We start from the raw sequence: 15,789 nt of genomic DNA on the forward strand, positions 1-15,789 counted from the left end.
TATGCAGGAAAAGTGGTGACTGATGATTTATTAATGGTTACAGTTGTTATGTAAAATTGATGTTCTTTAATAAAATTTGTGCAGGATATGAACACTTACTGGAAAACTTTCACCAAATAATGTATAAAAACATTTCATTGTTCTCAGTCTATAGAAACTGTCTGAAATTCATAAATGTAATAAGCACAACATTTTAGTACATTTTCCCTATAACAGTCTATTAGAAATGAAGACTAAAAGCTATAATTTTACATTCATCGGGTACCTTGTAAAGCATCACTCAGACTTGGTAAATGATGTTATTTAAAATGACTTTTTAAAAAATTTTCAAATACTGAGTTTATGGAATAAGTATTTAAAATTATTTTAAACATCAATTCAAATTATAAATAGTAAATAACACAATTAAATACATATGTGTATTATTCATGCTATATTTATAGCTATGTGCAAATAGTTGTGAACTTTACATAGCCATACTGACATAGACAAACGAGAATAGCAAACTTGGCCAAGCAGTCTCTCTCTGTTCCCCTACATCCTTCACTGCTTAGGTCCAACTTTCTGTGGACTTAAGTCTGACTTAAAAGGAATTTCTGGCCAACAGTGCAGTGCTTCTTTTGTCTTTTGTTTGTTTTGTTTTGTTTTAACCAGACTCTAGCTTATATTTATATCCACCTTTCCTATCCCAGCGAATTGACAGAGTAACTGTTTTACCATTTGTATAGATGCATGCATGTATAGAAAGATGAGCTTCCAGCTGGAAAATTTACATCATTCTGAGGAATAAATTTAAAGGAAAATTATCTCATCCAAATACCACTTTTATTATTTTCCTTTTTTCCTTAAGAAAAGGATTCATCGTGTAGTAAAATGTTTGAGTTTTTAAGTCATACTTCTTAATATTTTAAATGTTTCAGACAAACCTCTGTTTTGCTCTATATTACTCTGAATTTCAGCATTTCCATTTTGCTTCCATATCCAAATTAATGTCTCCTTTTACTTTCCCTCCTGGTTATTATATAACATGATTTGTCCTCTGAAGTGTAGGTATGCTCTTTATTGTACCAAAAAACCACCATTATGTTTATTTTAAAGACATTTACTTTCTTGGCTTCAATAGAGGGCACAATTTTGAATCTCACTTCAGTGTTATTTGTAACATAAATATTTTAAAGTATTAATTGGCCATAATTAATCTACAACCTACAAAAACATATATAGAACATAATGATTTTTGTATCAAGCTCCTTTATTGCACTGATGCCTATCTTAAAATGAAAATCTTTTTCTTGAGAGAAAAAAGGGCGGGTGGGAGCAGTTGACAGACCTGGCCGCTGGTGGCTGAGCCCCCTGGGGATGGGTGGGACTACCTCTGTCCACCCACGACCTTCACCATTGCTGTTATTGTTTGGAGTGGGGATAACCTTTGTTTTTGTTTTAAGAAATAGCATACACTTTGAAACTACAGATTTAACATTATGTAACATGGGTAGATTACTTTTATAATTAATCTATATTAAATTGAGGTTTGTGAGGATTTTTTATTTAATCCTCACAATAAACCAGGGTATACTGCAGAGTATAAGTAGCCCAAGCAGGCACTTAGGTTTTTATGTCATTGGACCATACAATAGTAACTTCATAATTTTATCACTAGCTACTGTGTATCAGAAAATGGCAAAACTCTGCTTAAAAGTATAAATCGTAATACTGATGTAAGTTAATGACTTTAATGCAAAAGTTCAAAATGGCATGTGATGCCATCGCTTTTTTTTTTTTTATTAGTTTAAGAATATCTGCTGGTATAGTTGACTCAGAGCTTCATGGGTCCAAAGACCATTTATGACTATCACTCAGGCCTAAATTGCATTTGACACATAGAATGCAATGAATAAATCAATTCAGTAAGACTCACAGCCACTTCCCAGGGAAGAATATTTGGAAGCAGGTAGAGCTATCCATTCCAGTCCTGACTATGCCCCATGTAGGATAACTTTGGAACCCAACAGATTTGGCCTCAGTACCATCACTGATTTTTTTTTTTTTTTTTTTTTGAGACAGAGTCTCGCTCTGTCACCCAGGCTGGAGAGCAGTTGAAGCGATCTTGGCTCATGCAACCACCTCCTGGGTTTAAGGGATTCTCCTGCCTCAGCCTCCCAATGTGCCAGCACGCCCAGCTATTTATTTATTTTTTTTTGTATTTTTAGTAGAGATGGGGTTTCACATGTTGGTCAGGCTGGCCTCAAACTCCTGATCCATCTGCCTCAGCCTCCCAAAGTGCTGGGATTACAGGTGTGAGCCACTGCGCCCAGTTCATCACCGAAATTTGGGTAAGTGACCCACCATATGTTGACTTCCTCATCAATACAGCAGAGTTGATAAAAAGAATAAATCAGATAAAAGAATTTGAAATTTGAAATTGTAGTGTTTGCCATATAATCATCACCTAATAAATGGCAGTTTACTTCTCTTCGCTCCAGAAAAACTGGGTCACAATATTTGGTTATATTTTGTAAATTTCAATGTGAGAATCATACCCGAACAACCTGATGCTTCAATACTATTTTTAAAAAGAGATCTAGATTTAGGAATCAACATATAGCATAAGCATTTAGACTAGGGAGGTCACAACATTTTTGTGAGGAGCTACTATTTGACAAGTATCATGATTGATATTCTAGAATTACGGGTCAGTGTTGCTATTCATTATCTTATTTATGGGGAGTGGGGTAAAAGACCATTTTGGAAATTTCTGTCTAATTTCTAGAGGTCCCTGACCTAAAGAAAAATGGTAAGACTTCAAATCATGGGCTCTGGTATAAAGCAGATTTGGATTCTTAACTCAGCCTCTCATTCACCAGACTGAATCTTAAGGCAGTTTTAAAATTTCCCTGAGCCTATATTTACTTTTCTGAAACAAAGGGGATAGTATTACCCACAATTTGGGAGAATTGTGAGGTTAAATGTGATAATAAGTGAAGGAAACCTAGCATAACTTTTGGCTGATGATATACATTCACTGATTGCTTAAGAATGGCTTTTTAAAACTAAAACTCCTTGGTAATATAAAGAACATTAATAGTTTCATAGGTTTATAGTACTTATGGGATACTTCTCACTTTTTTCCATTATAAGAATTATATGCTTAGGAAAAGAATAAACCCTGAATTCTAATAGAAATAAAAATAGAATTGTATTTATTTGACAAGGTAAATATAAAAATAAAGGAAATGGAAAAATGAAATCTTTCCATAAAATGTGCTTGGAAACAGTTATTTTTAAAACATAGATTACAGAAATTCAAATAACAGAAAATATTAATCATTAAGTAAAATAATGATCATTAAATATTAATCATATAAATGCACTTTAATGTATGCGTTGGTCTTAATGTAATTAGATACTAAATAAAATTGAGAAATATTTCTACTTATTGAAAATTGAATTAAAAACTAAAGTCACAATATTTGCAATTGTGTTTAGTCATTAGGCTGTATTCATAATATACTAAATTGACTTTGATTGCTTTTGATAATTCTGTGCCTGTATAATAGGTCAGCCAGGGGCTTTATGTACTTTTCTACCTTTGAAGGAAAGAGTTAAACAGTATGCACGTCTTAAATCATAAACTGCTCATGGGCCAAGCACTGAGAGCACATTTTCATGTCAGTTTCCTAATTCTATTGAAACTTTGGCTGAATACTTTTCAGGGTGATTGTCAGTGTCACTTAATATTCAGTGGGATTTATTCATTTAAAAATTAGGCATTGGAGTTAGTTTCTAAATTTTTATGTTAAGGCTAGAACAGCAGGTGCTTTGCAAAATTTAAAGTGAAATTTGACACTAGTAAAATTTCGACAATCATCATTTTTAAATAGTTATCATTCAGGTTATGGAAGCTACTATATTTCTGTACAAATGACTCAGCTCATTATTTTATCAGTTCACTAGATACCTACTGAGGTGTTTAATTACGTTATGTAGAAAGATTAAAACACGCAGAAATACTCAATACCACAAATGAAAGTCTAAGAAAATTGTTTTCCAAAAATTAGAAATAAGAAAATAAATAAGTATCAAAACTGTAAACTTGACCTCCTTTTTCATAAAGGGCCAGTGTATCTTCAATACAATAAACTTTCTTCAGCATCAAAAATTTCGCACTAAAAGCAATTTTTTTCTGACTTGCACCAGAAGTAGCCAATAGCTGTTAGAGTTCATCCTAAAACTACCATGGGGTATTTGGTGTGTCTCTGGGTTCTGTGACTTAGATATTTGATACTTGCAAATTGACAGAGAAATCAAAAGACAACTGGGTTGGCAAACAGTAATGGGAGCTTTTAGTTGCTCTTTAATATATACATTGTCCTTAAACAAGAATAGCAAATAACTCTGAACTAATAGATTGAATACAATTCAACAAGCCTTTAACATATAGATAATTGGGTGATGTTTTGGGGATTGAATGTCTCACAGCCCAAACTAAAGGGATTTGTAAATAATAGAAGCAGGCATAAAATTAACTATTACGAAAACTATGGTATGATTTATAAATGATGTATTAAAATAAGAAACCAAATTAGTACTATATTACTGGGACATAGAGTGACAATTCTTCCGATAAGAACTACAGAAGTCTTCTTACCAGCAATGGCACTTGAATTGGACATTGAAAATGGCTAATATCTCAACGTGCTGCAAAGGACACTCAGGGCAGGATCTGAGATAGTAGAGACCATGTTTAGAGTGGTACCCAGGGCCCAGAAGTCTCACCAGCCACAGGGGCCTGGGTCATAGTGTAGTCCATGATCTAATTGTGAAGACACCAGTCTTCCATGTTGAGGAGTTTGGATGTTATTTTGTGTGTGATTGTGATCCTCAAAATAAAGAATTCAGTTGAAAACTAGATCTACATTTAGAAAACTAAAATAATAGACTGAAGCGGTTGGTGTGGAGTGAGGATATGATATAAGTAGGCTATTTAAACTGTGCTATGGAGCAATGAGAACCTGATCTTTGGAAGTTGCAGCTGGATTGTGAAAAATATGTGCTGTAAAAATGCACTTATTCCTGAATAAGTAAATTGTTCTCTCTTAATCTAATTCTTCAGAAGAGTTACTGACTGTATCAACCATGAGATGCTAATAGTGAGGGAAAAAATATAGTAGGTAAGTAGGTTCAGTAAGAAAGTTACAAATTATGTTGGCCAAAGAAGCATGTATGTTTTTACCAATGGTGCTTATTTGTACATCTGATATTCTTCTTTTCTTATTACATTATGTTGGGGAAAAATATGATATTAAAAAGAATAATGAAAAGTAGGATTGATCTCTTGCCCATTGAAACAAATTTAGCAAATTGTTAATATTTTTAAAATCATAGTTTATGTCCATAATTTTGTTTTCTACATGTTTAAATAGTCCACATTTAAAATAATGGATTTAGTTTCCAACAATGCTTGTTTGAAATAGTAAGTTTCAGATAATGTATACATTTAAAAACCCATTTCACTGCTTAAAATAAAAACAAAAATTAAACATCTAAATTTTCTGATTTTTTAGGACTTTTAACCTTATATAAATGCAACATTTATGTTGGAGAAGTAGGGAGGAGAGTTTATTAAACATATTATTGATGTTACAAACTTAAAACTTTATGAGAACTCTTCTCAGCATGTTTTACTGCACAAAGCAGACGATGAAATTCTAAGTATCAAAAGATTAGAAGTATTATAATCAAACCTAAATTAGTTTCAAGGCTTACAGACCCCTTGGATGTCAAGGATACTGTGCCTTTCCATCTGCACTAGCAGCAACATTGTAGCAGGACTTGCCCAGACTGGAGTGCATCTAATACTTGTTGCATGCAGGGATGAAATACAAGTTTTTGAAATGACTTTTCTCAAGACTTCTGGGAAATGTCAATAAAAAGTATTGTTAATCCACCCAACAAGTAAATATCATATCACTGAAAGAATGAATTTAACTTGAAAACCTCTAAGACACCAGATAATTTCCAGAACCACTCTATTGCTTACATAAGTAGCTTTATACTTTCAGATCTAAATATAGGTTGAAAATTTGAAATAAATTCATTAATACATTTGTAAGCATGGTTTAGTTTATTAAGTTGAACAAATCATTTAACAATTATTAGGTACTTATAGAGCAGGCCTATTTGAATTTTAATGATTATGGCTTTTCCAGAACTTCTATACTTGAATTCTGAGGCCGCCTTTTCTGTGCTATCTCCAAACACTATTATTTTGAAATTGAGTGACTTATACTTTCCTTTTTTATTGGGCAGTTATTGAAGTTATGATGTTTACTGAATAGAACAGTTTGTTGTTGATCATCTCAGCAAAGAGTTCTCTGACAACAGAGGGGAGGAAAATAGAATGTCAATTTGAGATAGCTATATATTTGTGAAAGTCTAACTGCAAAAAGAAGTTGATCTTGGACAAAATTGCAAATAATGCCATTGTTATTCATGAGTATGTGCAGTGTCATAAATTCAAGTTCTTCCGTGGGTTGGTTTATGTATTATTTCTATGAGGAGAGAGGAATGAGGGGGTTGAAATCAGAGATGGGGAGGGGAGTTACTTTGGTGTAATAACAACCACTGAGTTTCAGTGCTTAGGAGTGTGTGCCTGTGACCCTGCAGGTCAAACTAAGTTTAGAGCAAGTGAGTCAGTTAATTTCCCAAGATGATATTGGGTTCATTCTCTATATGCAACAAAATACTAGGTTTTCTGAAATTCTCACAGCATTGAAAACACCACTGCAATTATTTCAGAGCTCATCATCCGTTCTGGCAGGAATTATTATTAAGGGAAACAGGAAGACTTTGAGCTGCATGGATTGAGTCTCTAATTGCATCATGCCTGATGGAGAGAGAAGAGGTTACTAATGGCCCACCTACCCATGGGGGCTAGGGCCATTTATTAGCAAAGCGACAACTATAAATAACTGTGTCTCAAACAATCCATCCTTGAATAAAGGAGGGATGGCCAATGTCTACCACTCTTGAATACAAAGGTTAAATTTTGGAAAGCTGATTACACCTGAGAGCAATTAGCTAATAATTCCCCTGAGTATTTTCATGAAATCTATGTACTGGTAGTCCCTTTGGCTCAAGGTGTTCTTTATGAACAAGATAAAAATGACTATATGTAATGTTTTGATGACTCAGTCAGTGGCATCTTTATATTTACTAAAGTCCACAATAGTTTAATTTTTCAACTATGATAGGTGTATCCATTTTTCTTGAATATTATTCAATCTTTAATGATTGAATTATTTTTTATATAATGATTTTTTCATGTTCTGCATCTTCTCATTAGGAAGGCTTTCTAATCTCCATTTGCTGGTCTCTAGTTTGGCTTCTAACACAATACATTATAACTTCATATACTTCTTATGCCAGAGACCAAAAGTCCAAGAAGGCAAGAAATCAAGCCTTATTCCCTTGTTGTCATCACAAATGCTTTGTACTTAATAGGTTCTTAATGCAAAATTTTAGAATAAACAAAAATATAAAAAATATCTTTAGAGGCTTCAATGATTATATATATTTTAATCCTTTAAAGACATAAATAGTGATTATAGTTTTGCTTTTTTTATCCCACACCTATTAAGACTCCAATTACCTCTTTCATCAACACACTACATGCTGATATGATTGATAAAGGTAGAACTATTTTCTATTATGCATTGATTAGACTAGCGGGACTTTGCAGTGGCTTTTCATGTTCTCTGTTCAAATGAAGAGAAAAGAAGTTGGTTTGGAATTATAGCTATAGGAAAGTTGTGGAGTACACTTGGTCTTCAGCTTTGTTTTAACAGAATAACTGCTTTCTCACTCTGCTAGTAAAGGGTGGCTGATTCAAGGTTATCAGTCAAGATTTTACTGTGTAGTTTATGGAGAATAGATGACTCAGTCTGATGATGAATATGATTCCACTGAATTGAGAGCTGAGATATCTGTAGCACATTTAGATTTCAGGTATATGAACTTGCTTAGGAGTTTGATTTTCCTTAACTCTCCTAGGAGAATTGAAGGACTCCTCCCCTATTTTGTTGTCTGCTTCAGCTTGATGGAACAGTAATGCAAATTTTCCAGCCTACTTTATTCCTCAGTTTAGGGAATGAATTAAAGTTATGCTTAGAAGAGAAAAATAATGTAAATAAGAACGAAATATATGTATGTGCTTACCTATGGTCTACAATACAGGAGGTTAGGGGAAAGAACTGAGAAAGTGTGAGTTAGTGATCTTTATACCTGCATTTCACAAGTGATTGAGAATGAAGCAGATAAAAGCAGTATATTATTATAAGAAGGAAATATATTTATGTGAAGTAGACATCAACATTAGAGATATGTCTGTAATTAAATAGAATTTAAACAGGGTTTCAGTGGAAATTGGTCCTAATATCTTATGATCCATTCATGGGTGACTCTGCCTGTGAAAATGTGCAGGGGGAACATTCCCGGATGATGGAATCAGAACTGAAAAAGATATGCAGGTACACAGTGAGGACGGTTGACAACACAGCATTTTTAATCTGCATCTATAGAAAACACTTATATAAGCTCTCTAATGGAGGGATTATAGAAATACATTTAATATATAATAGTGTACTTTTGTGTACTTACTGTGAAAATAGCACATTTATTTAGAGAGGGATTTTATGCCCAAAGTTCTTGTTGATGTTTTGAAATATATCCATTTCCTTCTGTTGTAGTAACTGTTATCAAGAAAAGGAAAAGTACCAACAATTTTCCATTATTCCTCATCATAAGTCTTCTCCTTTGACTGATATTTCCCAGAGTCATCTAGAATGTTCACATCAGTAAAATGTTCTAGAAAAAGTCAAGAGTTTGTGTTCTGGGGAGCGTCTACATTTGCCTGCATTCATGTCTTGTGCACATGGCCTGCCGCTCGATTCTCCATGTGCCTTCCTCGTAAGTACAGTGGCATATGGTGCACTCGTCAGTCTTCACTTCTCTGCCAGCAGGGATCACCGCGGTTTCTGCAAAGCAGTTTGGACCTGAAATGCAGAAAAAATGTTTTATGCTATATGTGTGCATAAATATATAATGTACATAGTTAGGTATTAAGCATTACAGCGTGTGTGTGTGTGTATACATATATATGTATATATTTGTTTGTGAGACAGAGTCTTGCTGTGTCACCCAGGCTGGAGTGCAATGGCACGATCTCGGCTTACTGCAACTTCCACCTCCCAGATTCAGGCAATTCTCCTGCCTCAGCCATTCAAGTAGCTACGATTACAGGGGCATGCCACCATACCCAGCTAATTTTTGTATTTTTTGTAGAAATGGGGTTTAACAATGTTGGCCAGGCTGGTCTTGAACTCCTGACTTCAGGTGATCCACCCACCTCGGCTTCCCAAAGTTCTGGGATTACAGGCATGAGCCACTGCACCCGGCCAATGGCACATATTTTATTCAGTTTCTTTTATGAAGGACAGTGGCAAAGTTATAGTTTCAGTAATGTGAAGTACTCTACTTTTGTTCTGAAATGAAACCAATGTCATTTAATTTTTTTTTTTTTTTTGAGATAGAGTCTTGCTCTGTCACCAGGCTGGAGTGCAGTGGCGCGATCTTGGCTCACTGCAACCTCCACCTCCCGGGTTCAAGCGATTCTCCTGCCACAGCCTCCAGAGTAGCTGGGACTACAGGAGCATGCCACCATGCCCAGCTAATTTTCGTATTTTTAGTAGAGATTGGGTTTCACCATGTTGGCCAGGATGATCTCCATCTCTTGACCTCGTGATCTGCCCGCCTTGGCCTCCCAAAGTGCTGGGATTACAGGTGTGAGCCACTGCGCCCAGCCCATTTAAAATGTTTGTAAGAGACAACACTGTGACTTTCATTAACTATTCCATTTGGGGGCTAAAATCTGCAACCATTTGATTTAATTAATTCTAAATAATCACAGAAAAAGCATAACTAAGACCTTCAAAGAACCAGTCTTCTTCAGGACACTTTCGGCAGAGATATCCTAAAACAAGCAAACTGCTTGAAGTGACATAAATTCAGTGTACTTTCCAGGCCTCCCAGGGCAGCTTTTCAAATTTTCCCATACATTGCAATGGCCTGGAGGGCTGTTGAAAACACTGTTTGCAGAGTTTGTGACTCACTAGGTTTGGGTTGGGGCCTGAGAATTTGCTTTGATAAGTTCTCAGGTGATGTGGATGCGGCTTGTTTGGGGATACGCTTTGAGAAGCACGATCTCAGTGTGCTGCAGGAGTGTATCTTTCACAATCTTCCATGAGAATCGAGGATCTCTGTAATTCTCAATCAATTCTATATCAGCCATAATATATCAGCCAACAAATGTGTCACATCTGCACTTTATGTTAAGATCATGGACGTGGAGAGATGGCTATCAGAAAGAGTTCCAATGTTAGTTAAAACACATTATTTTTTAAAGATTGATGGCTTTCTATTATGGTTTATACCTACAGACCTCATTCAACTATGAGCAACTGCTCTACTTCTACACCTCCCTCCAAAATTCAAACACTGGTAATTACTGCATCCTGGCCCTCAACTTCTGTCTTCAACAGTTTGCAAAATTCTCATTCTCCTCCCTTCTTTGCTTCTAATATCTTTGATAATGTGCTCACAACTAAAATGTGTTCAATTATAATGTGTGAAGTCATCAAAGAGATGAAAAAGGTCCATCTGCAAAATTTTAAAAAATGAATTAATCCAGCAAACTCCAGAATAACAGCTGGCCTTTGAATAATTCTAAGCACAATAGCTCATGTTCTGTGGTGGTGGCTTTCGAGTTCGCCCAGGAGGTGGAGGGCCTGCGCCTCTGGATGCCCAGCTCTGCACATGGCTCCCTGCTCGCATGTGCCCCCTTCTCCCTCCTTGAACTCTGTTTTCTTTTTTGTTTGTTTTGTGTTTGAGACAGGGTCTTGCTCTGTCACCCAGGCCGGAGTGCAGTGGCATGATCACGGCTCACTGTAGCTGCTTCAACCTCCTGGGCCCAAGGGACCCGCCCACCTTAGCCTCCCGAGTAGCTCCGATCAGAGGAGCACACCACCACACCTGACTAACTTTAAAAAAAAAATTTTTTTTTTGGAGATATGAGGTCTTTCTATGTTGCCCAGGCTGGTCTCAAACTCCTGGGCTCAAGAGATCCTCCCCCCTTGGCCTCCCATAGTGCTGGGATTACAGGAATGAGTTGCCACACCCAGGCCTGAACTTTCTTTTCTTCTTGTCCCCTGCTCAGACACTGTCCTAAGATTCTGCCCTTGAACTCTTCTCTTTCAGAGAAACCACCAATCATTCATCTGCCAATGACTCCCAAATTATAGTTCCAATTGTACTTTCTTGCTTGAGCGCCAGTCCCGTGTTTCCAGGGTGCCAGTATGTGCATTACCTGAAAACACCAGATTTATGATGTCTGAGCCCAGTGTCACATATCCATTAGCTTTGGTGAATTGTAAGACTTTAAATTCAAGACCCCTCCCCACCCAGTGGCCCCAAAAGGATATTATAGTCCTCTCTGCACTCCACCACACCCCACACAACTGGCCTCCACACTTTGCTGCCTCCCTTGCTCTGCAATGCATTTTCCTTAGTCCATAAGGCCAACAGTGCCACAGTGACCATTCGGATAGTGCCTAGGTTGTAAAAGTTTCCCTAATTAGTCACATTTGGCTCGAGCTCTCTTTGGCATGCCTTCTTTTCTGTATCATCTTTTTTTGCAGAGGTAAATTTGAAAATACAATCTGCTTTTATTTCACCCTAATATCTGTCAGTGTGCTTTGCACAGAGAAGCCACACCATAATTGCCCAGAAGGCCTGTATTCTTAGATAGAGATACTGACAGGTCTCGTCTCCAGACAAATCTGGATTAAAAATCTGGTACTTAATAGTTATGTGATCTGGGACTGATTAAATTAATTATCGTGTGCCTTAATGGGAATAATAAGACCTCACAGGGCCTCATGAGGGCTAAACTGGATAATTATATTTCACCTATCCTGTTCTACAAATGCTAGCAAAAGTCTTTACCTGAATTAGTCTTTCTATGTCAGGGCAATAGTCACTTGTAATGAGCTTTTATCATTCTAAAGTTAACTCTTCATTTTGCCTTTTACTGTAGAATATAAAATCTTTATTTTTCAGTCTTTTGCAACACACTGAAGTCTTTATTCTTTTTGATGTTTAAATTGTCCAAAATTTGGCTAATGGCAGATCTGGACATCAAGCTAACTCTCATGTCTTTTTGACACACTCCTTTAATCATTAAAAGCCTCTTTCATTTCTAAACTAAGAAGATATCTTCAGCTCATCTTGCCCATATCTGTAATTAACCTTCTCTCTTCCTTTTGGTGGAGAATATATTTAGAACAAAGACCTGGTTATCACATGTAGTATACTGGGGTGGCACTTCTAGGCCTTCCTGGGGGGCACAGATAGGAACACATAAAAACACATATGCATACATTTTTAAAAATTATAAATTCATATTAATTATAATTCAAAAATTTTCCTCTTAGATTTGTGTCTGTATAGCTTTTCTCATACAATGAAACACTTTAAATTTAATGTATTTACTTATTTTGCTCATCCTATTGTATTTAGATTTTAATTATATATCTCATTTTACACTAAGTCTTGTAAATCAAAAATAAAATTCTAAGTCCCTCACCAATTGAATGGACCCCTCCTTGTGGACAAGGGCATTCCAAAGTTAGCCTGAAAACCTATCTCAGATCATGATGAGGTGTAGGCATTGGACATGCCTCATTATAACCTCCTCCTTTTGGAATTCAGGCACAGCTGACCAGCTTTACCATTAAAATAGAGATCTTAAAACTGACAAAACAGACTTTTTGTAGCAATAAGACACCAAATTCCAGCTTGACTCTAGTAGTGGCATCACATGACAGACAGTGGTCCCTGAAAGAAATAGATGTATTTTATTCCAAAATATATTTCTTTGACATATTTTGAAATGGCCCTGAGAGGCTGTCTTTTGTGGGGAAAATCTGCATTCCGTAGAGAATCCCCTTCCCTTTCCAGGTCTTTTCCCTCATCCAGGAAAGAATTAACGAAGAGTCTGGCACCTTTATAGGTCTGCTAAGAGCACTGAAGCCTGCTACTGGAGGCTTCACCTGCATGACAAAACTATGATCTCCACAACCACTTATCTTAACCCAGACATTCCTTTCTATTGATTCCAGGTCTTTATATAATAGCTCTTTTAAGCAATTGTCAATCAGAACATCTTTGAATACACGTATGACTAGGAAGTGGCCCCCATCTCCACCCTTAGTTTTGACTAGTCCCGCCTTTCAGGACCAAACCAATATATACATTACATGTATTGATTGATGTCTTATGTCTCCCTAAAATGTATAAAGCCAAGCTGTGTCCCAATCACCTTGGGCACACATTCTTAGACTCTCCTGGGACTGTGTCATGGACCATGGTCACTCATATTTGGCTCCGAATAAATCTCTTTAAATATTTTACAGAGTTTGACTCTTTTTGTTGACAGACTCTTGTTTATTAAAATCCTTAATATATTCTATTTTTATCCTACTATTATGTAATTTAAAAATTACAATGCAAATGTCATTCCTAGTAATATATATTTTGCACTTCTTATAGTCAACATATTTTGCTCAAAAGTCACTTATCTCTTCTCTGTGTGGTTGTATTATCATGGGCAAACAGAATTAGGTCCATCTGTTCCCATTTATCCTCTCCACTTCCTCTGTTACCTCCCACCTCCAGCCATTATGTCCATCATTTTCAGTGATTTCTAATTTATCCTTCTAGTGTAACTTTTTTAAAGAATAAGCAAATTGGCCGGGCGCGGTGGCTCAAGCCTGTAATCCCAGCACTTTGGGAGGCCGAGATGAGCGGATCACGAGGTCAGGAGATCGAGACCATCCTGGCTAACACGGTGAAACACCGTCTCTACTAAAAAATACAAAAAACTAGCTGGGCGAGGTGGCGGGCGCCCGTAGTCCCAGCTACTTGGGAGGCTGAGGCAGGAGAATGGCGTAAACCCGGGAGGCGGAGCTTGCAGTGAGCTGAGATCCGGCCACTGCACTCCAGCCTGGGTGACAGAGTGAGATTCCGTCTCAAAAGAAAAAAAAAGAATAAGCAAATTATTTCCTCATTTTTCTTTCACAAAAGGTAACATACTTCTTAATGCTATGTACTTTGCTTTTTTTCACCTAAAAGCATGTCCCAGCTTATCCATACACAGACTCAGTACTTGTTCTTTACGGCTCCATTGTGTGCGTTCACCATTGTTTATTCAACATGGACTCTATTGATGGGTCAATTGAAACTGGTCCCCCTGCATTTAGGAAACATATAAATGCTTAGCACTTTTTTTTAATCATATGCTTCAGGCAAGAAAGAGATATAAAAATTATTGGAATTTATTACTAAAGCCTATATTCATATGGAAAAACAAAAAGCCAACGAAAACATCAAGTGTTAAAATGATTTAAAACACACAATCCTAGAGGCAGAAAGCAACAATTTACAAGCTGTTTCACATAAGAAAGTTGGTTTTATACACTTTCAAATATAGTTATATAGAGATTTATCTCTTTATCATTGCTAAATGACTAATGAGAAGAAACATTGATTCTGGGTTTCCCTTGCTTGAGTCACAACGTCCAAACTAAACTTGGGGTGAAGGTGACACAAGCATCTGGACTTCAGATGTTTGTCCCCCATGGCTGTGATTAAAAAAAAATTCTTCTTGATAAGAATTTTATGATAGTATGATTTATTAAATTTTTTTTGACAGTTAATATTTACTATATTCTTTAGCTCTTTGTTCTTTTTTGAATTTTTTGTCCTTATTATTATTTTAACTAGTTACCCTGTTACTGGAAAGGGGTCCTGATCCACACCCCAAGTGAAGGTTTTTGGATCTCATGCAAGAAGGAATTTAGGGTGAGTCCATACATAGAGTAAAGTGAAAGCAAGTTTATTAAGAAAGTGAAAGAATAAAGTGACAGGCCTCTAAGACAAAACTAAGCCATCATATCCCCCATGATGTGCACATACACATCCATATGGCAAGTTCCTGCCTTAACTGATGACATTCCACCACATAAGAAGTGAAAATGGCCTGTTCCTGCCCTAACTGATGACATTACCTCGTGAAATTCCTTTTTCTGGCTCAAAAGCTCCCCCACTGAGCACCTTGTGACCCCCACCCCTGCCAGCCAGAGAACAACCCCCTTTGACTGTAATTTTCCTTTACCCACCCAAATCCTATAAAACAGCCCCACCCCTATCTCCCTTTGCTGACTGTCTTTTCGGACTCAGCCCACCTGCACCCAGGTGAAATAAACAGCCTTGTTGCTCACACAAAGCCTGTTTGGTGGTCTCTTCACACAGATGCCAGTGACATAAAGAATGGCTCCTCCACTTAGACAAAGCAGCCCCAAGGGCTGCTGGCTGCCCATTTTTATGGTTATTTCTTGATTATATGCTAAACAAGGGGTCAATTATTTATGAGTTTTCTGGGAAAGGGGTGGGCAATTCCCAGAACAGAGGGTTCCTCCCTGTTTTAGACCATATAAGGTAACTTCCTGATGTTGACATGGCATTTGTAAACTGTCATGGTGCTGGTGGGAGTGTAGCAGTGAGGATGACTAGCGGTCACTCTCATGGCCATCTTGGTTTTGGTGGGTTTTAGCTGGCTTCTTTACTGCAGCCTGCTTTATCAGCAAGGTCTTTATGACCTGTTTCTTGCGCCGA

General features: G+C 36.8%; 1 protein-coding gene across 1 annotated transcript in view; it reads right to left on the reverse strand.

The window, feature by feature from the left end:
• Positions 1–8,540: 8,540 nt before the first annotated feature.
• VWC2 (von Willebrand factor C domain containing 2) overlaps positions 8,541–15,789 on the reverse strand; it is a gene marked incomplete at its 5' end in the record, with an annotated part of 151,342 nt that continues 144,093 nt past the window's right edge. Inside the window, one exon of the mRNA XM_012002126.1 lies at positions 8,541–9,053. Coding sequence (XP_011857516.1) covers positions 8,902–9,053 — 152 coding nt within the window. The remainder of the gene's footprint in view (positions 9,054–15,789) is intronic.

Source organism: Mandrillus leucophaeus, unplaced genomic scaffold, assembly GCF_000951045.1.
Source record: "Mandrillus leucophaeus isolate KB7577 unplaced genomic scaffold, Mleu.le_1.0 Scaffold678, whole genome shotgun sequence".
NCBI lineage: Eukaryota > Metazoa > Chordata > Mammalia > Primates > Cercopithecidae > Mandrillus > Mandrillus leucophaeus.